General features: G+C 46.0%; 1 protein-coding gene across 6 annotated transcripts in view; it reads right to left on the bottom strand.

Annotated features, from left to right (window-relative positions):
• Nucleotides 1–9,509, bottom strand: part of LOC146074271 (C-terminal-binding protein 2) — a 33,385-nt gene extending 23,876 nt beyond the window's left edge. Inside the window, exons 1-3 of one of the 6 annotated variants that reach the window (XM_083182184.1) lie at nucleotides 9,425–9,509; nucleotides 6,130–6,193; nucleotides 2,790–2,944 (exon numbers count right to left, since the gene is read on the bottom strand). In XM_083182184.1, the coding sequence (XP_083038310.1) occupies nucleotides 2,790–2,944; nucleotides 6,130–6,172 (198 nt within the window). In that variant the 5' untranslated portion in view covers nucleotides 6,173–6,193; nucleotides 9,425–9,509. The other 5 variants (XM_083182181.1, XM_083182185.1, XM_083182182.1 and 2 more) reach the window with 5 other exon arrangements.
• Between the last annotated feature and the right edge of the window lie 11,442 nt (nucleotides 9,510–20,951).

Raw genomic sequence — 20,951 nt, 5'->3', positions numbered from 1 at the left:
ACTTTTACTGGGAGACTGGCAATGAGATGTTGTGCCACAGACAGGGCCAAGAATATCACACTCAGTTCCAAAATGTTGATTGGTAGTTTGCTCTCCCAAGCCTTCCACCGACCCTGGAAGGACAGAGAGACAAACCACCATCCAGCCGCACAGGCTGGCGTCCTGTGGTGATCAAGACCCAATCAAGGATCCAAAATGGACGGCCCTGAGAGAGACTGCTTGTCTTTAACCACAACACGTGAGTGAAAGACGTACCTCCTGAGTCAGTGACAATCTGACTTGTGCATAAATGCCGTTCCATTGAAGAAGGAATAGTTGAAGTGGACGGGAGTGAAACTGACCTTATTCCACCATGTCGAAGGTGGCAACCATCGAGTCGAGAACCTTCATGAAGGCATAAATAGATACTCTTCGAGTGTGTAGGAGGGACCATATTCTGGACTGAATCTTTTCAAATGGGAGAAAAATCGACAAGAGCGTCCAGGACCGCCCCCGAAAAGAGAATGACCAATTGATCTTCCAGCCATGCGACTGTAGCAGATCCATTGTAAGTTGGATATGCGTCTGCAAGATTTTTCTCGTAAATAGTATAAGTATGGTACAATACAAACTGAGGTGTGCTGCCATTACCACCATAACCTGTGTGAAAACCCTTGGGGCGGTTGAAAGGCCAAAAGGGAAAAGCTTGGAACTACGAGTGAGTGTCCAAGAGGACACACCTCAGGAAATGCTGGTGGTCTCATCTTATCAGAATGCGTAGGTAAGCATCCTGGATGTCTAGTGATACCATGAAGTCCCCTGGCTCCAGAGTCAGTACAATAGATTGAACTAGCTGCCGGGTTGTACAGTGAGCTAGGCTCCCAGCATTAAACCAGGGGCAGGGTGGGGGCTAACAGGCTGCCATTACTCCCCCTCAGGCGTCTAACCAGCAGGGACAAGCCTATTAATAATGTACCTGGTGGTCTAGTGGGACAGAGTGTAGGGCTAAACATCCCCCCGCACCCACCCTCCAGCTTGTCTCAGGGGCTGGAGGGGATCACTGCTAAACGTGGTTCCCTATTAGGGAGCATTCTTACCTGCCAAGCGGGAGCCTGCGGCTTTGTGGCCCCGTTGTACAGTTGGCTGTCAGGATGGTCAAGCTGCAGAGGGGCCAGGGCAGAAGTCACCAGCCCGCTAACTGGTGGTGCCGCCGCTGGGTGCTGGAGTAGCGGCGCAGGTGACGTCTATTTAGAGCGCCCCGCAGCTGCTCTGAAAAAAAGTAACCTGGGGCGCTTAAAACTGCCCCCTAGAAATAAGGTGCCTGCTCCTGCCAGCACAAAATATAAAACTGGTGAGCTGGGCTCAGGGGGCGGGGTATAGGGAAGAGGGGAGTCAAGAAGAGGGGAGTCAAGGAGCATGCTGGGCTCAAGTTTCTAATTCTTTGGTGGCTCTGCTACCTCACCTCAATACCTAATTTAAAGCATCCTATGCCACCTACGGGATGAAAAGGAAACAAAGTTTGTGTTGTATCTCAGGAACTGATTTTGAATGCTACACAATTCTTTTGCTGCACATATTTAGTGCCAGTTACATATCAAGAACTATGTGTTTTTGGGAATATTTGGATAACAGATATCCCGATAAAGGATACTCAACGTGTACTCATATGCCCTACTTACATTCTTTCCACTCTCGTGCACACAATTATAAAATAGAGTTGACATTAGTGCTGGTGTAATGTGGAGACTTGGCTGTGATTGTTTGTCACTTCAACTGTATAAATTACTTTGCAGTGCACACCATCGCACCACCTAAATACGTTTCAAACTGTTCAACTACAATTTCTCGCTTTTATCTCTACAAGAGGTTTGACCTGGCCTGAGCATAGAAATTAAATGGTAACATTACTAAATTGTACCTTTCCAAAAATGGAGTTGTTGCCCACAGCAACCAAAGACCACTTATCTAGAGCAGTGGTTCCCAAACTCGGTCCTCAGGACCCCACAAAGTTTTACAGGTCACCCGGAAGGAGCACTGTGTAATGTGAATCACCAACATTTTAAAAATCCACCAGTGACCTTGAAAACGTCAACTGTGTGGGGTCCTGAGGGCAGAGTTTGAGAACCTGTGATCTAGACGAGGTCAGATAAATGACAGCCAAAATCGGCTACGGTGCTATGAGCAACAAATCCTCAGTTTCGTAGATCTATACTTAAGGCTTTTAAAGAAATATTTTCTTTTAAATAATTTCAGAGGAGATTTAAGAACACACACACCCTGTCATCTAACCTTATGTTGACATAGTAAATGATAACGGCAAGTTTGAAAATATGTGGTTTATTTAAAACATCTTGCCCAGGTGCCGGAGAAAAAAAAAAAAAGGAAATTTCCCAACTGTCTGCAATGCTTGGTACACCATATAAAAAAAAAATCACTCAACTTCTCAATTGCGACTAATGAACAAGTGCAGAGATATTTCTGTAGTTTACAACATCTAATAATTAATGTTTATTCCAAAATAATGCCTTTTTCAAAACCCCTACAGTTTTTCTTCACGGTCTGAGGTGTCGCTCTCTGCTGTGGTGCTTCTAACACAGGTCTGGTCTGTATAAAATTTCTGAAATACAGACCATACTGATCTAGAACACAGCAGAGAGCGACACCCCAGGGAGAGAATTTGTTTTGGAAAAAAGCATGGTGCAAGAACAAACACTATAAATAATGGTAAATAAAAAATAAATGGTGCCAAGAAATCCAAGCAGTATGTACATATCTAACACTAAAATGAGAAATGTAAGAGACGTGCTTACTTTCTCATGAATTTCTTGCGTAGATTGCGCATCACAGAAAGCAACTGTGGCAACATCCTTTAATATGGGCATCTCAACTGTGCAATCCCTTCCATCCAGAAGAGCAACCAAAGGACGAGCAGGCATAGGACCATTTAGAATTGGTGGCCGGATACCTGCAAAAGCCAAATATTTGAAACTGTTAAAAAAAGAACCAGACCGGATGTGTCTGCATTATACAATTATTTTTAATAATGCATTAAAAACAAAGGTTGCACTAAAAAGGGATAAGAGCTGCCCTTTTATTGTCCAGTCAGCATTATGTTGCCTTTAAGTAATATTTGCTGTGTACACACAATGCAGAGATATTGTTTATCTGTTGCCAAATCCAATGGCAAAAAAAAAAACATAAATAATGCCAATGGAATTCCTTAGAGGCGTATATCAACTTTAACTGAAAACAATTCTAATGATCTACAAATAACCATATTGTACACATGTGACTTGCATTCCTAATTTAGAGGAACTAAGGCGACTATAAGAAAGCCATCATTTGTCATGGTGGTTGGCTATAATTAACGATTCTTATTTCCCCTAAAATGCAGTTTCGTTTAAACCCCAAATTGCCTAATATCTGATTCTTTAGTGATTTTTGCAAGAACAGCAGATTTGTGCACCCATATTGAATGCAAAAACCAGCACAAAATCCGACAATTGCATCCTTCAAGCTGCACCACGGAACTCAGAATCCAGGCCTCCTGACTAAATAATAGTGCTCTGAAATGGTTGTCGTATAAAGGGTCGACAGTGTCCAACTCGATACCAAACGTTAGTTTGTAAATTTTAGCATGTGGACCCCAAATTAGTGTACTGCTTCGCTTGGCACACTTTATTGTTCTCAAATGGAGCCCACATGGATAGGAAAAAGTAAACAAAAAACCCCCCCTCAAGCCGACCTTTTCATGTGTTGACAACAACAAGGCAGAGACCAAGGGCAGTATTCAATGCTGGGGGAGCAAGCTGCGACAGTGAGCAGGGCTGCCTGCTCACAGTCACGGCTCTCAAGGTCATTATTCAACTGACCCCCTTGCATACGCCGACTCCCCCTCGTTTTTGGAGCGAGGGAAAAACCGGCTTGTGCGGCCGCTAAAACAGCGAGACTCGCGGCTAAATGCAGCTGCCTCCCTGCAATAGCTGCGAGCCTCGCTGTTTGGGGGGGGGGGGAAATCACCACTGCCCTCTGACAGAGGATTCCCCCGGAACGTTTAATAGGGTGAGCGGCCGGCGCAGGGGTTAAACAGCGGGAATCACTTGTTTTCTGCGATCCCCACCATTTAACTCCCTCGCTGGCTGAGGACAGCCCATAGACAGAGGAGGTAGTAAATAAGAAAATGAGGGTTAATGTGGATACTAATAATGATGGACATAACATTATTGGTACTAAGTTGATTTTTTTTCATCTTCTGACACATTAACCCCTTTGGCATTCTGCCTCCTAGAACCTGTGACCTTATTAGATACAATGATAAAACACTAAATCAATATCTGACTTTATTTCAATTTAATGAACACTTGTTACATACAAGATAAGCACCAATGTAAAAAGAGTTTTCAGTTTGGTTTATTTTACTAACTGTAAACCAGATATCTTACATGTTAAAGAAAAACATTAACAGCACATTCCCCAAAATGACATTGCAACCCACTAGAATCTACAATACAGAACCTGTTCAATAGCCTTCGCAAAAAATAACATTACATTTATTCATAAAATTAACATCAATATTTCAACAGCTTTTTATATAATAAAACAACAACAACCTACCCTCAAGCTTATTCTACTATACTGACACTCAAAACAAGTGCTAATATCTTATGATTTAAAATAATTTTGAGCACACGCTTAAAGAACACACATACATATATATGTATTCGATAGGAATTGCCGATCGGTGGCCAATGATGACCGGTGATCACTCACAAAATCCAGGAAACCCTGTATGTTGAAATTGTCCAATTTGCTCACCCAATAATTTTTTTTGTTGGGATAGGCAAACCAGGAAAACTGAACATGATGAATATTCCCGATTCCCCGACCCAGGCATCAGGACATCTGGAAATTGCAACAGTCTCCTACCGATGTATAGGGGCTAGAAGACTGCAAACATCTGTCTGCCTTCATGCTTTGTGCATACAACATTCAATGCTGCACAGAATTTACACTGTAAATAGGAGTCTCTTCTGTATACAGTATAATACAGAATGACAATAGTAAAGAAAGGTACTTTTTTCCTAGCACGGCGCCCACGATATTCAATCGTACGGCATCTTATGCATTGTACTAAAAATTGTATAGGGGGGCCAAAATCGCATCGCATGTGGCTATATGGCATGCAATGCGATTTTGGCCCCCCTATACAATTTTTAATTGTATAAGCACCCTAATGGGTGCTTACAATGTTAAATGCACCACCACTATGAACGCCAACCCGAAGCGTGGCGAGCGCAGCGAGCCCGTGAGGGGCGGCGGTACGCGTCCTCCTACCTTTTCATACTCCCACTTTCCACGCAGGCGTGGAGTTGATTTTAGATAGTGTGGCGAACGCAGCGAGCTACTGTGCCCGAAGCGTGGCGAGCCCCGCAGGATACATGTAAAGTAATACGCGGCCGCTCGCCACGCTTCAGGCTTGGTGGCTCGCTGCGCTTGCCACACTATCTAAAATCAACTCCACGCCGACGTGGATAGTGGGGGTATGAAAACGTCGGAGGACGCGTACCGCTGCGCTCACCACGCTTCGGGTTCGCGTTGATACTGGGGGTGGCGTGGGGGGTGCTTTTAACATTGTAAGCACCCATTACGGTGCTTATACAATTAATAATCTTATAGGGGGCCATTTCACATTGAAAACACCCATTAGGGTGCTTATACAATTTAAAATCGTATACCATTGTATATGGCATACAATGCGATGGTATACGATTTTAAATTGTATAACATCGGGTGCCATCGCATTGCATGCCATTGTAAGGCTTATGGTATGCGATGGGCGCCGTGCTAGGAAACAAGTACCTAAAGAAAATAAACATTTACTAAGATGGGAGTTCTATTAAAGATGGGATGTTGCCCATAGCAACCAATCAGATCCCAGCTATTCTCTTCTAGAAGGTGTATAATAAAGAAGTAGAATCAGACTGGTTGCTATGGGCAACATCCAATCTTCAAAAACTCCCATCTTAGTAAATTTAGCCCAATGAGTTTCTGAAAGCAGCATGTAAACAGTGCGCTTTTGGATAAATTGTTAGAAAAAGAAATCTTTTTCTAGGACACCGCAAACTCCGAATAATATGCTCTAACCCTCACAGATTCGATCCAGGCGTTGCCTCTTGACTTTGTGTTTGTCCATGCTTCTGGTCTTAGAAACCTACTGGAGACAGAGAACAGTTAGTCGCATTAAAGAAATGGAGAGAAGGTAACTAAAAGGAAATTATATGCAAACATTTCTAAAGACAAAAAGGACACAATTAAAAGGGAAAAATAAGAAATGTACTCAAATAAGAGTAACATTTGTTAAAATAGAATACTAAATTAAGGATGGTCATAAAAGAATGAATAAACAAAGACATAGAAATAATTTAATACCTCAATGTAAGCGTTTACAAAAATGTATTGGGCAGTCCCTTAACTACATTTACATGCGGGAATATTCACCAAACAATTCCTGACCCATAGGGATTGGAATTATAAACACCTGGCTTAATTGGTGGGTATACTGTATTCTGCACAACTACCCAGTCCAGTGGTTCTTCGCTCATTCCTTAGGGAGACCCTTAGCAGCCAGATTTTCTATTACCTTGTTTGCAAGATAATTAGATGTTGTCTTATGGACAGATTCACCTGTTTCAGTATGCATACATAAAGTACCCAGCAATGGTTTAGACATGATTTACAACCTCAGTAATTGACACAAACATTATGTGTAGTATATTCTGCCAAAGGGTTTTTCTGTCCATTTTAAAAGGTGACTTTTGTAAAAAAGATACATTCAATTGAAATAAAATATATATATAAAAAAAATATATACATATGAGCATATATAATACAATACACTAGTTCCCAGCACATCAAAATAACTGAATATAATATAACAGAAATGTCAGAGCTGGCGGCTGTGTGTGCCTGAATAAAGCAACTCCTGGATTGATGTTGGTCGCCATTCTAGTAGTCATCGAAGAAGTGAGGACCAGCTTTAGCCTTTTATTACATAGGATGACACATTCGTGACTCCATGGGTAAAATACATTACAAATGTACTCTGATGTATACACATACATATCAAAACAGTTTTAGGGCCACATGCATCAAGCTTCAAAAAGTGATAACGTGGAGAGCCAGCCAATCAGCTCTCATCTGTCAATTTTCAAACCCATCCTGTTAGCCGTTTACCACTCTCCATCTAGATACATCCGGTCCTTAGTTTATATGCATAGAGCAGCATTTACAGAATTCATCGCAGTACAAATATTTTTTGTATTGTGGCAGAAACACTTTACATATATTTCAGAGGACTTTATGGCACAATTATTCGCTAATTAAACAAATGCTGTATATGTTGAAGATATGCTCATTTATTCTTGACAGGGAAGACTGGGAGGCACTTCGGTAAATTAGATAAAGTAATTAACTAGAAGTCTTTAAATATTAAAAAGGTAAGAAGATTGCTGCAAGTGTTCACCAGTCTTTCCCAGTAAGAGAAACAGATCACCTTAATACACAAATTTAACAATGTGGGGCAAGTCCCATCACCACGCTGCTGACAATGGGTCCTCATTGTTGGGAGGCTGTGCAATGCCACAGGCTTTAGAAAAATCTTTGGGAGAAAGCCAAGAGAACAAAATACATTTTATATAAATTCAAATGACCTACAAAATACAAACATACCGTCTCAATATTCAATTTGGAAAGCCAGAACGTATCATTTTATCTTAACATCTCTGGGACTAGAATTAATCTTTTCCTTGTGAAATCTCTCACGCAAGGTTAATATTAGGCCACAGAAACGTAACGATTGTTTAAGTTGACATCCAAATACATGAAGGGTAAGATTGCTAGTTTGGCAGATTTTGATCTCAACCACCAAGAGGACCAACTTAACCAATCACAACCCAACCAAAAGGTCAAGGATGTAAAATAAGCATCACATTGCAAAACTAAGCAGTAGAGCAGGCATTCCCAACCACGGTCCTCAAGGCACACCAACAGTGCAGGTTTTAGTGATATCCAGGCTTCAGCACAGATGGATTAATCAGAATCACTCAGATACTAATTAAGTCACCTGTGCTGAAGCCTGGATATCACTAAAATCTGTACTGTTGGTGTACCTTGAGGACCGTGGTTGGGAAAGCCTGCAGTAGAGGCATGTCAAACAATGTCATGTGATGTGATTGAAAGAACCAGCTGACATTTGGCAGATGGTAGCCAAAAATCAGAGCCTTGATCTATTGAGTTTCCAACTGTAATACGGCACCATATAGCTCAACGGTCTTCTGATCATCAAAAAAAAAAAATAAAGCTTTCAAAGAACCTATTTTGCATTTTTTTTTTTTTTTAGAGTGGTAGGAAACATTTTATGAGGTGGTTATAAGGACAACATTAAATTCACACTGCACAGTTGGTCAAAAAAAAAATCCTGTCTCAAGACACATTTGGGGTTATACACACTAACAGTTTGAAATAACTTATAGCAACAGAAAATGAATGAATCTCGATCTAAACTAGACAGTAAAAGCCAAGTCCTGCCTGCTATGTGCATTTGTTAGTATAAATCCTCTAACATCTAAGGAGACATATCTAGGCCATGGAGGATGAACTCCTGTTCCCATCCCTGGTCCCACAGCAACCTCAGTAAAGTGCAAGTGTACACGATGAGTTCACTATTCCATGGAAATCAAACTATTCAATAAGAGGAAGGGCAAAAGTGCCTGTTGGCATGCCTTGTATCTGCCCATGCCCACTTTATTTTTTCTTACAACAGCTGATCTCCCCATAAACGCTCAAGTGACACATAGAGCAGTAAGATGGGAGAGGGCAATGCCAATCACCCGTGGGGAACACACAGAGCAGTAATATGGGAGAGAGCAGTCAACACACCATGGGGTCACACAGCAGTGAGATGGGAGAAGCCGAAGGCAGTCTCCCCATGGGGGTGGGAGACAGCAGTAAGATGGGAGAGGCCATATTAAGGTGGAGGAGGGTGGGAGTGTAAGACGGGAGAGGGCAGTCACCCCGTGGGGGACACAGTAGTAAGATGGGAGAGGGCAGTCAACCCGTTAAGGGGGAACGGACAGCAGCAGCACCACCAGTAAGCCGCTGTATCTCGCCCACACAGGGGCTACACTTACAGTATCATGCACTGTGCAAAGGCCCCAAGCAGAAGGCGGATGGTAGACATGACACGTATGAGAGGCTGGGGACACTGCCCGGTGTGAGTACTATGATAGTTACAATGGAAAGACAGGCTGCAGAGGGGGAGCATACGCATAGTGGAGGCAATATTTACTTGATGGAAGCAAAGTGTGTAAGGTAGTTTCGTTAGTGTCCCGGCGTCACCCCGCACTTCCCGTCATCCACCCGGTGCCCGCTCTCTCCCCATTCTCACCTTCTCCTCCCCACCGGACCCGTCGCGCTCTCAGCAGCGGATCACGCAGGAAACAGGAAGTGACTGCTCGGAGGCTCATCGAGAGTACCGGCAGCAGGAGCGACGCTTCTGTTCAGTCTCTAGAACGCCCTCTACTGTTCGCCAGGGGTAGTTTAAAAGAGGCCAAGCCGAGCGTCTGTTCGTTTCGTGGTGGCGCCGCCACGTGACCAAAGCGTGCAGTACACTACACTCCGTGACCAATGTGTGGTTTTAGATCACAGTTTACAGTCACAGTCAAAGTCACAGTCACATGATGCGTTTATATTACAGTCAAAGTCACAGTCACATGATGCGTTTATATCCAGTATTGCATGGGAATCCATACGGTTGAGTGTATTTTGTAGTGGGCTAAAGGACCTTGTCTCTCCAGGCACTGTGATTGAGAGCATTCAATACAAATAGGGGTATTTGTTTCCTAGCACGGCACCCACAATTTTAATCTTTTTACATAATTTTGATTGCATCGCATGCGATGCGATCAAACCGATGATTTCATTGTACAACCACCCTGATGGGTGATTAGTATGTTATATGCACCCCCATTGTTAACGCCACCACCACTATTAACGGCAACCCGAAGCGTGGCGAGCGGCGGCGGTACGCGTCCTCCGACCTTTTCATACCTCCACTATCCACGTCGGCGTGGAGTTGATTTTGTATAGTGTGGCGAGCGGAGTGAGCCACCTAGCCCAAACGCGGCAAGCCCCGCGAGGGGACGTGGATAACTTCACATGTATTCCGCGTCCACTCACCACACTTCGGGCTCGGAGGCTCGCTGCGCTCGCCACACTATATAAAATCAACTCCACAACAATGTGGATAGTGGGGGTATGAAAAGGTCGGAGGTCGCATACCGCTGCGCTCGCCACGCTTCGGGTTGGCGTTAATAGGGGCGGTGGCGTTAACGATAGAGGTGCATATAACAGTAATCACCCATCAGGGTGCATGTACAATTAAATCATCATTTTGATCGCATCAATCGCATCGCATGCCATTTTAAAATCGGGTCCCATCGCATACCACTAATTAAGACATGCGATGGGCGCCGTGCTAGGAAACAAGTACCCAAATAGGCTATATCTTAGTGGCCTAAAGGACAGGTCCTTCTATTCACACTGATTTAGCCTATTCAATAAAACTAGGCTATTTCCTAGTGGGATAAAGGACCGGTCCCTCTATCCACTTTGATTTAGCCAATCTCTTATATATTTAGCCAGATCTGTCAATCACCTGTGTGTATAATGCTGGATGGCGTTACAGCCAGCGTTATACACACAGGGTGATTGACAGACTGCCTTAGAATTATTCCGCCCAGCGTTATACACACATACGCCCCCAGCGTTATACACACATATGCCTCCAGCTTTATAACATTACATGCTGAGCTTCAGTAGCACGGACTGGAGCAGGATTTGGCTGCGGCGCCATCCTCCATAAGCATTCCCTCTGAATCCCCGGCCCACACACACACTAACTTCCTGCACGGCGCTCTACAGTGACCATGCTGTGCCACAGGCTTCTCCGCAGACAGTGTTCCCTCTGAATCTCTGGCACGCCCACACACTTACTTCTTGCATGGTGCTCTACAGTGGCCGTGTTGTGCCACAGGCTTCTCCGCAGACAGCAGAGTAGACTCCCGGCAGCAGCAGCAGGTACCTGCGACTGCACACAACTCTCCCCCTCCTGCTACCTCTGCACACGCCAGCACTCCAGGTAACCTAATAACCTTAAATGCACGCCACATGCTCCGTGTGTGAGATGGGGATCTGCATCTCCAACCACACCCCCCCTCCTTAATTTCCATCCGCACCCCTCAGCCCCCTCTCGGCATCATCTCCGTCCACCCGCAAACCCCCCCCCCCCGGATCTCCATCCGTCCACACCATCCCCCATCCCACTTCGTCCGCACCCCCCGCATCTCCATCCATCCACACCACCCACCCACCCCCCCCCCGCGCATCTTCGACTGTCCGCACCCCCAGCCCCACCAGCATTTCAGCACCTCTCGGCAGCATATCTCCGTCCGACCCCACCCCCCAACAGCATCTCCATCCGCCCACCCCCCCCAAACCAGCATCCCCCCCTCCTCCCGGCTTCACCGTTCCTCTGCCCTCCCCCTCCCGGCAGCATCTCCTTAGCCAATACCCCACCCCTCTAAGCAGCATCTCCGTCCACCCCAGCACCCAGCAGCATCTCCACCCACAATGGATGGGCATTCCACTGCCGCCCAACACCCCAAAGCAGCCTATGTCCGTATGGTGGAACTACAAGTCCAAGAGTGTGCTGTCAGGGCAAGCTGGGACTTGGAGTGCTTAAATAACCACATATTTAATCAAAATGGATACTACACATGTCCTAGGAGGACACGTATGATCTGTGATAACCTGGTAGCAGGAGCTGGAGCCATGTCGGGTATAAGGAGCCTGTCTAAGTGGGTGAAAGTGGTGGGGGATCAAATAACATCTCCAACCACATCACCACCACCACCACCCCACCCCCCCCGCCACCAGCATTTCAGCCCTTCCGCAAACACATGCACAGCATCTCCGTCCGCACCCTCCGACCCTCCCGGCAGCAGCTCTGCCTCCACCCCCCCTTTCCGCCAGCATCTACACCCGCACCCCCCCTCCTGCCACGCCACTCCCCCACCCCCAAGCACCTTACACCACGCATAGCACCCTACTCTAACCCTGCGTTCACAGGTTAAGGGGGCGCAGCCTCTTACGCCGGTGTAAAGAGCGCCCAAAGGCAGCGGCGTAACTATAGCACTGCAGCCCCCGCCACCACGGGGGAGGAGGTGCTGTGCATGTGGGGGCGCCGGGGGCTGCGGTGCTATAGTTACACCCCCCCCCAATCCCCCGCAGACTTACCTATCTCGCTGGTCCCGGCGGCTCCGTTCTTCTGAAACTAACTGCTGTATGGGGGCGGCCATTTTGTGGTGGTCCTCAACAGAAGAACGGAGCCGCCGGGACCAGCGCGATAGGTAAGACTGCAGGGGATTGGGGGGGGTTTGCATGGGCGGCGGGGGGGGGGGTGCCTGGCGGGGCGGCGGCGGCCCAAAGGGCATAATGAATAACCTAGTTTAATAAAATTAGGTTATTTCCTAGTGGTCTAAAAGACTCACGTAAAGAACCAGGTCCTTTAGGCCACTTGATTCCAGCCCATTTTACATAAGTAGGCTAAATTCTAGTGGACAAAAGGACATCACCCTTTACAAGAAGTTTGTAGCCCATTTAGACATAGCTAGGCTAAATTCTAGTGGGCAAAGGGAGGGTGTGTTGTGTGCCCAGGCACACCATAAATGTCCGAAACCCCCACACACAAACCGTCTTTTCTAATGTGAATACATCAGACTTGCAGGCGAGAAGTGTATGGTGAAGCCATCAGCCACAATACTCTAGGTGGAGAGCTTGTGGGCGTAGTTGGATCTCTTGGGTCAGTGGCGTCAGGGGGTGGGAGGAAGGTGTCACATTTTGTGAAGCACCAGCTGGAGTGTAACGGAGGCTGGGTGCTTTAATGTAGGGCTGTTGCATGAACGATAGATTGGAGTGAAGCAATTGGATAAAATGAAACCTTTTTTAAAAAAAGATACTGCGGTACAAGATAAGAATGATGGCATAAAGAATAACTGTAGATATTAGTAAACTGAAAGAAGGCAATAATAAACAGTACTTATTGGAGAGCTTGAAGATGATTGAGAAGTTGAATGATTGGATGATTGCAGGATTGGATGATTGAAGAGATTGGATGAAGAATTGGATGGTTGAATGATTGGATGAAGAATTGGATGGTTGAATGATTGGGTGAAGGATTGCATGATTGGATGAAGGATTGGATGAAAGGGAAGAAAATTAAGTCCAATTGAATCTGTGCTGAGTGAGATCGTAGCTGCAGGACCAGGGATGCGACCACGGATAATAACCGTCAGGAATGAAGGAAGAAGATGACACCCTTTCGGGGTTAACCTTGTCCTATCCTAATAGGCGGCAGAGGGTTCCGTGATGATATGGTGGAGCAGTGGACGATCAGCAAGGAGATCAGCGAAGACTTTTACCAGGATGCGAAGGAGAGCTGTAGTGGATACTACAGGGATAGCCAGGAGTGACCAATGATGTTAGCGGTAGATTGTACTGACCTCCGGTCTGGCTCGGCTAGTCAGACTTTAAGAGTAGAGCTGAGCGGTGATTGACTGCGCGTGTGACCTCACACTTTGTAGCCGCGTAGCATAGGCTGTAGCAACCAAGAAGATGGCCGCCGCCAGATGCGGCGACAGAAATCAGCCGGCGGAGAATATATGCGGAAGTGCTGCAGCCGGCACTTCCCAGCCAGAGGCCTAACATGACATGGACACCATCATGGCGGTCCATGCCTCACGCCACCCAGAGCCTGCACAGCAGGAGACTGCACACCACAGCTGTCACCTGGTGGTGACAGAGTGTCGGAATGCAGACAGCCAGCATGGGTATCAGCAGCGGAGGTGAAGATTCAGGGTTCTGAAGATCTCCTTGGAGCTGATGGTAACCTACGAAGCGGTATGAAATGAGCCATTTTAGAAAAACGATCTATGACCACCCATATGGTGGTATAACCATCAGATGATGGAAGGTCGGTAATAAAGTCCATTGACAAATGAGTCCACGGACCCTGAGGAATGGAGAGTGGCATCAATGGACCAACTGGAGCTAAATGGGAGGACTTACGTTGGGCACAATGAGGGCAGGAAGCAATATATTTATTTAACATCTTTTTTTAGGGCAGGCCACCAGTACCTTCGAGAAAGGAATTCGTAGGTCTTCTGAATTCCCGGATGACCGGAGAATTTGGAATCATGAGCCCAACGCAGAATTTCCTTCCTTGAGCTTGGTTTAACAAAGGTTTTACCTGGGGGAATTGACGCTTGTACAGTTGTAGCAGCGAAAGCGAGAGGATCAATAATTGTACTTCCCTCATATGACTTGGACTCCTCTTCAGTCTCCCACGACCTAGACAGAGCATCTGCCTTGCGATTTTTTGCTCCAGGAGAAAAAGACAATTTAAAATTAAATCTGGAAAAGAATAACGCCCATCTGGCTTGTTGAGGATTGAGACACTGAGCATTTTTCAAGTATAGCAAGTTCTTATGATCAGTGATAATGTTAATGATATGGGCTGCCCCCTCGAGTAGATACTCCTCTAAGGCCATTTTGATAGCTAGCAGTTCTTGATCCCTAATAGCATAGTTCTGTTCAGCTGGGGAAAACTTCTTAGAAAAGAAACTGCATGGATGTAACTGTCCGTCAGTATTAGTCTGGGAAAGCACAGCCCCCATGCCAATAGCAGAGGCGTCGACTTCCAGGGTGAAGGGTAAACTGACGTCTGGTTTGGCCAGAACTGGTGCTGAGATTAACTTTTCTTTGAGCAGGGTAAAAGCTTTAGAAGCCTTTGAATCCCAGTTGGAGGGCTTGGCACCCTTTCGAGCAGTTATTGGAGCTACAATAGTAGAAAAGCCTTTGATGAACTTTCTATAATAGTTGGCGAATCCGAGGAATCTCTGAGGGTGTGAGGATGAGGCCACGTCTGGATTGCTTCAACTTTAGCTGGATCCATCTCCAGACCGGAGCCTGATACGATATACCCCAAGAAGGGTATGGATGAGACCTCAAAGATACATTTTTCTAATTTGCAGAAAAGGAGGTTCTTTCTGAGGCGAGAAAGCACTTCCTTGACAATTTCTCGATGTTTCTGAAGCCTATTGACAAATATCAGGATATTGTCGAGGTAAACCACAACATGCTTGTACAGAAGATCACGAAAAAGTTAATTCATGTAAGATTGAAAAACCGCTGGTGCATTACTCAGGCCGAAAGGCATAACAAGGTATTCATAATGTCCATCTCTGGTATTAAAAGCGGTCTTCCATTCGTCTCCTTCACGAATGCGAATAAGGTTGTAAGCTCCTCGGAGATCTAATTTTGAGAAGATGGTAGCCCCTTTGATCCTGTCAAAAAGTTCTGTGATGAGTAGCAATGGGTAACGGTTTTTGATGGTAATTTCGTTTAACCCTTGATAATCGATGCACGGTCGTAAACCTCCATCCTTTTTCTTGACAAAAAAAAAGCCGGCTCCAGTAGGAGAGGAAGAGGGGCGGATAAACTCTTTGGCTAGGTTTTCCTGTATATACTCAGACAAAGGGTAAGTGCGACCCCGAGGAGGGTTCTTTCCTGGTATTAGATCGATTGAGCAGTCCCATGGATGATGAGGAGGTAATTTATCAGTAGTTTTTTTGCAGAAAACATCAGAGAAGTCTTGATAGGGAGTAGGTAACCCTTCAGGAATTTGTAGGGAGACTTGACGTGTAGGTGCCACGGATATGAGACATGACTTGGTACAAGTGGCACCCCAGGCTTGGACCTGGGGCATTACCCAATTGATACTGGGATTATGGGCATGTAAACCAGGGAAGACCCAACACGATTGAGTAGGAGGACCTGGGAATGACAAAGAACTGAATTTTTTCAAAATGTAGCAGTCCGACTTGTAAAGTTAGTGGTTGAGTTTGCAGAGTGACAGTCTCACCTAGTATACGACTTCCATCTACAGCGATAAGATAAACCGGACGCTGGAGAGGGGTGGTAGGTAGATGCCAACGCTTGACAACATCAGTGGTGATGAAACTTTCTGCTGCTCCAGAATCTAGGGGAGCCGGCAATTGTCTGAACTGATGTTTGACTTGCAACGATACTTGAAGAATACGGTCTATATTTTTTGGAGAGGTGATAACAACCCCTAACCTGCCCTCTCTCTTACAGGTTAGGTTCTGGCTTTCCCGGTTTCTTTGGACAAGAATTAATGGAGTGCTGGGGATCGGCACAGTAGAGACAGAGACGTTCATTGTGACGACGTTTGCGTTCATCTGGAGTCCAATTGAAGCGGTTAACCTGCATAGGTTCCTCCGCTGGTGGTGGTGGAGGTTTAGAAACATGAAAAGATGAACTGGGAGTGGTTCGATTCCTTTCTTGAGTTCTCTCTCTGAGTCTTAGATCAATTTTTGTGCAAAGTGAGATCAGGTCCTCTAATCTGGAAGGCAAATCTCTTGCCACAAGCTCATCCTTGATTTTGTCAGAGAGCCCATTCATAAAGGCCGTAAGAAAGGCTTCCTCATTCCAGGCCAATTCATATCTTGAATGGTACTTGTGTATTATAGCGGCGCCCATCGCATACCATAATGCATGCGATGGTATGCGATGCGACGCGATATCGCGCGATATTGTACAATGTCATACAATTTTTAAATTGTATGACATTGTGTATGGCATACAATGCGATGCGATAAAAAATTGTATAAGCACCCTAATGGGTGCTTACAATGTTAAATGCACCCCCACGCCACCCCCCCTACTATAAACATGAACCTGAAGCGTGGCGAGCGCAGCGAGCCCACGAGGGGCGGCGGTACGCGTCCTCCGACCTTTTCATACCCCCACTATCCACGTCGGCGTGGAGTTGAGAATAGAAAGTGTGGCGAGCGCAGCGAGCCACCGAGCCCGAAGCGCGGCGAGCGTAGCGAGCCCCGCGAGGGGATGCCGATACCTTCACAGGTATCAGGGTCCCCTCGCGGGCTTCACAGGTATCCGCGTCCGCTCGCCACACTTTCTATTCTCAACTCCACGCCGACGTGGATAGTGGGGGGTATGAAAAGATTGGAGGACCTGTACCACTGCGCTCGCCACGCTTCGGGTTCACGTTTATAGTGGGGGGGTGGCGTGGGGGTGCATTTAACAATGTAAGCACCCATTTGGGTACTTAAAAGCACCCTTTAGGGTGCTTATACAATGTTTCATCGCATAGGGGGCCAAAATCGCGTTGCATCGCATGCCATCGGGTGCATGGCATGCGATAAAAACATTGCGCGATGTACATCGGGGGCGCCGCTATAATACACAAGTACCTCTTGAATTGAATTAGATACTGTCCTACTGTTCTAGAACATTGACGTAAGCGAAGGATCTCAGTTGCAGCTGAGCTGAGTCGGCCTGATTCATCGAAGATGATTTTGAAGGTGGAAATGAAACGCGAGTAGTCAGCTAGGAGTGGATCTGCTTTTTCCCACAGGGGAGATGCCCAATTGAGAGCAGAACCGGAGAGGAGAGATATTATGTAAGCCACTTTGGTACGGTCTATCAATACCGATATAAATATAACCAGATGAACAATAAGTGAAGTGCGCAGTTTACGTACTATGTCTGTAAACGAATACCTTTTACTCCTAGCTACGTGCGGACAAAACGTAGCGCACCGTAGCGAACCTTTTTCATGTATTATACACGCTAGACCGATATTTATAATTTAGTATCGGTTCGCAGTACTTAGTACCCAAACGGTGTACACCTTTTAAGGACAATGTCCGTATTACACCTTTGTCGCTAAATGCGAATAATAGTCAAGGCAAGGCTATAACTCAAAGTAAGGAGTTAGAGTCTCCAAATAATGTATTTAGTCCCTAGCAGACGGCAGGGGGGTACAGAAAGAAGAAACACAATATAACACGTGATACAGTTAGTTTAACAATACTAAATATGCTTTACACTACTAGGGGAAAATAAACAGATACAGAACACAATCAGCCATAATAATATAAGTAAACAAAAAGGAATGCAACCGTTTACCGTCTCATCTAAAATGCGCAGCGCAGTCCGGTCGAGCTCGCTCGGTTCAAATAGAACTTAGCCCGGTCAGGATGGAGGGAAAGAAGCAGTGACAAAGTGACCAAACCAGCTCAGGGGTTGCTACCTTTATAGTGTCCAAACAAAGGGGGGTCAAAGGGGATTTCCATTGGTCAAGAGTTCAAACGTTAGGTCCTTGTGGATTGGAGCAAAGGGAATGCACTTAAAGTGGATTGGTGCAGGGGGAGTGTACTTTGGCGTCCTTTGTCTGTTGGCATCTTCATAGGGGTCGTAAATCACCACAAGAACCGGTTACGACTGGATCCTTTGTATTCCTCAGTTCATATGGAAAAAGTACATGGTTTATGGATTTTGTCCGTAAGAATCAAACCTTTGGACTTGCGAACGTTTCGCTACGACCGGAGTGCTGCGCATGGGACACTGAACATAATGATACTAAACATGTACATAGACAGTTGCGTAATGCTGGTTAAACTATGTGTTGTGCACTAAACCTTTAATTAACTATATTTTATTTTGTGTCAGAGTGGGATATGAATTTATGTGTATTAGTGTGGAGGCGCTTAAGGTTCGCTTCGCTACACAGAACTTGGGTATTATACTTTATTTGCGCAACTCTGCGAACCAAAATGGCGGGCATACTATTCTAAAATGCAGTGTATGCACTTCGACTTTAACAGGTCAGTAGGGAAATATCAGGATTGAAGTTCGAAGTGAATTTCACATTGATTAATAAAGCCTCTACAATTTTTTGGATTGCCATCGAATTTAGTTGGAGTAGGAAGTTGAAGATGAGCTGTCGTTTGAGATATGGGTCTAGGCGGTTGCGCCGGTGTGGTTGTTGACCTTTGGCCCTTTTGCAGTGTTGCTTGAATTGTATCTAGTCTTTTGGACTGACCTTGGAGGGCATGAATGACTTGCTCCTGAGCGGCCTCCTGTTGATCCAGGCGGGCCTCCAGTTGTTGAACTGGAGCAGCTCCTCGCTCCTGTCCTGATGCTGATCCATGGAGTCAGTACAAACTGTCATGTTTCGTGAAGCACCAGCTGGAGTGTAACGGAGGCTGGGTGCTTTAATGTAGGGCTGTTGCATGAACGACAGATTGGAGTGAAGCAATTGGATAAAATTAAACCTTTTTTAATAAAGATACTGCGGTACAAGATATGAATCTAGGCATAAAATATATTTTATAAAAGATATTTGTAAACTGAAAGAAGGCAATAATAAACAGTACTTATTGGAGAGCTTGAAGATGATTGGGAAGTTGAATGATTGGATGATTGGATTATTGGATGATTGAAGAAAGATTGGATGATTGGATGAAGAATTGGATGGTTAAATGATTGGATGAAGAATTGGATGGTTGAATGATTGGATGAAGGATTGGATGATTGGATGAAGGATTGGATGAAAGGGAAGAAGATGAAGTCCAGTTGAATCTGTGCTGAGTGAGATCGTAGCTGCAGGACCAGGGATACGACCACGGATAATAACCATCAGGAATGAAGGAAGAAGATGACACCCTTTGGGGGGTTAACCTTGTCCTATCCTAATAGGCGGCAGAGGGTTCCGTGATGATATGGTGGAGCAGTGGACGATCAGCAGGGAGATCAGCAAAGACTTTCACCAGGATGCGAAAGAGAGCTGTAGTGGATACTACAGGGATAGCCTGGAGTGACCAATGATGTTAGCGGGTAGACATCATTGTACTGACTGCCGGTCTGGCCCAGCTAGTCAGACTTTAAGGGTAGAGCTGAGCGGTGATTGGCTGCGCGTGTGACCTCACACTTTGGAGCCGCGTAGCATAGGCTGTAGCAACCAAGAAGACGGCCGCCGCCGGATGCGGCGACAGAAACCAGCCGACGGAAAATATACGCAGAAGCGCTGCAGCCGGCGCTTCTCAGCCAGAGGCCTAACATGACACGGACACCATCATGGCGGACCATGCCTCACACCACCCAGAGCCTGCACAGCAGGAGACTGCACACCACAGCTGTCACCTGGTGGTGACAGAGTGTCGGAACGCAGACAGCCAGCATGGGTATCAGCAGCGGAGGTGAGCACCAAGACAGAGAGTAGCATATCAGAGGTCTGTAGGACCGGGACAGCACAGGGAGCCAGGGTAGCTGAGATGGTGGTCGTGACAGAAGGATAGTTACCGCTGGGTGCCACTGCCAGCAAGTGTGGATCCATGGCAGGAACCGGTTATGTGACTAGCTTGGTTGGCACAGATGAGGAGAAGCAAATCAGCTGTACTCATGAGGAACCAGTGGGACACTGAATAGTGGGCAATTGGGATGCGCTGTCAGCACCACAGATCAGGGAATGGAACAAGCTGTGGGTCCTAATGAAACAGGTGAGGCTGCATACAAGTGGTAGGGGCAAGGGATGGAACATGGAGGCTAGAAGAGAGGGAGCGACAACGACAAAATAATACAAAAACAGGAGGAGAGGATACGGAAAGGAAAACTGGCAGAAAGGACACATATATTGGCCCATTTAGGTAGAAGAGGCACAGACAAAGGCTCTGAGAGCCAGAAGAGGAACAGATAGTCATAACAGGGCACAGTCAAGGCCCTTATACCCTATGTGATTTTGGCCCGATCTCACTCAATTCCGGCGAATCAGGCCAAGAAATCATGTGAAATCTGCCCAAATTGCATGTGAATGACATCTGATCCGATGCGTGGTCCCATGCGTTCAGATTAGAGCTGGAGAGCATACGTGCTGCACATAAGATAAATCTTATGTGCAGCCGTCAGAGGCACATCAAGGGGATGTATCACATACGATGTAGGGAGATGAGTGGGGGGGGGGGCTAAGAGCC

Source organism: Crinia signifera, chromosome 4 (genome assembly GCF_055691185.1).
Source record: "Crinia signifera chromosome 4, ASM5569118v1, whole genome shotgun sequence".
NCBI classification, from domain to species: Eukaryota; Metazoa; Chordata; class Amphibia; order Anura; family Myobatrachidae; genus Crinia; species Crinia signifera.
Note: the sequence above shows the minus strand (reverse complement) of the source record. Positions and strands in the feature narration are given on the sequence as shown.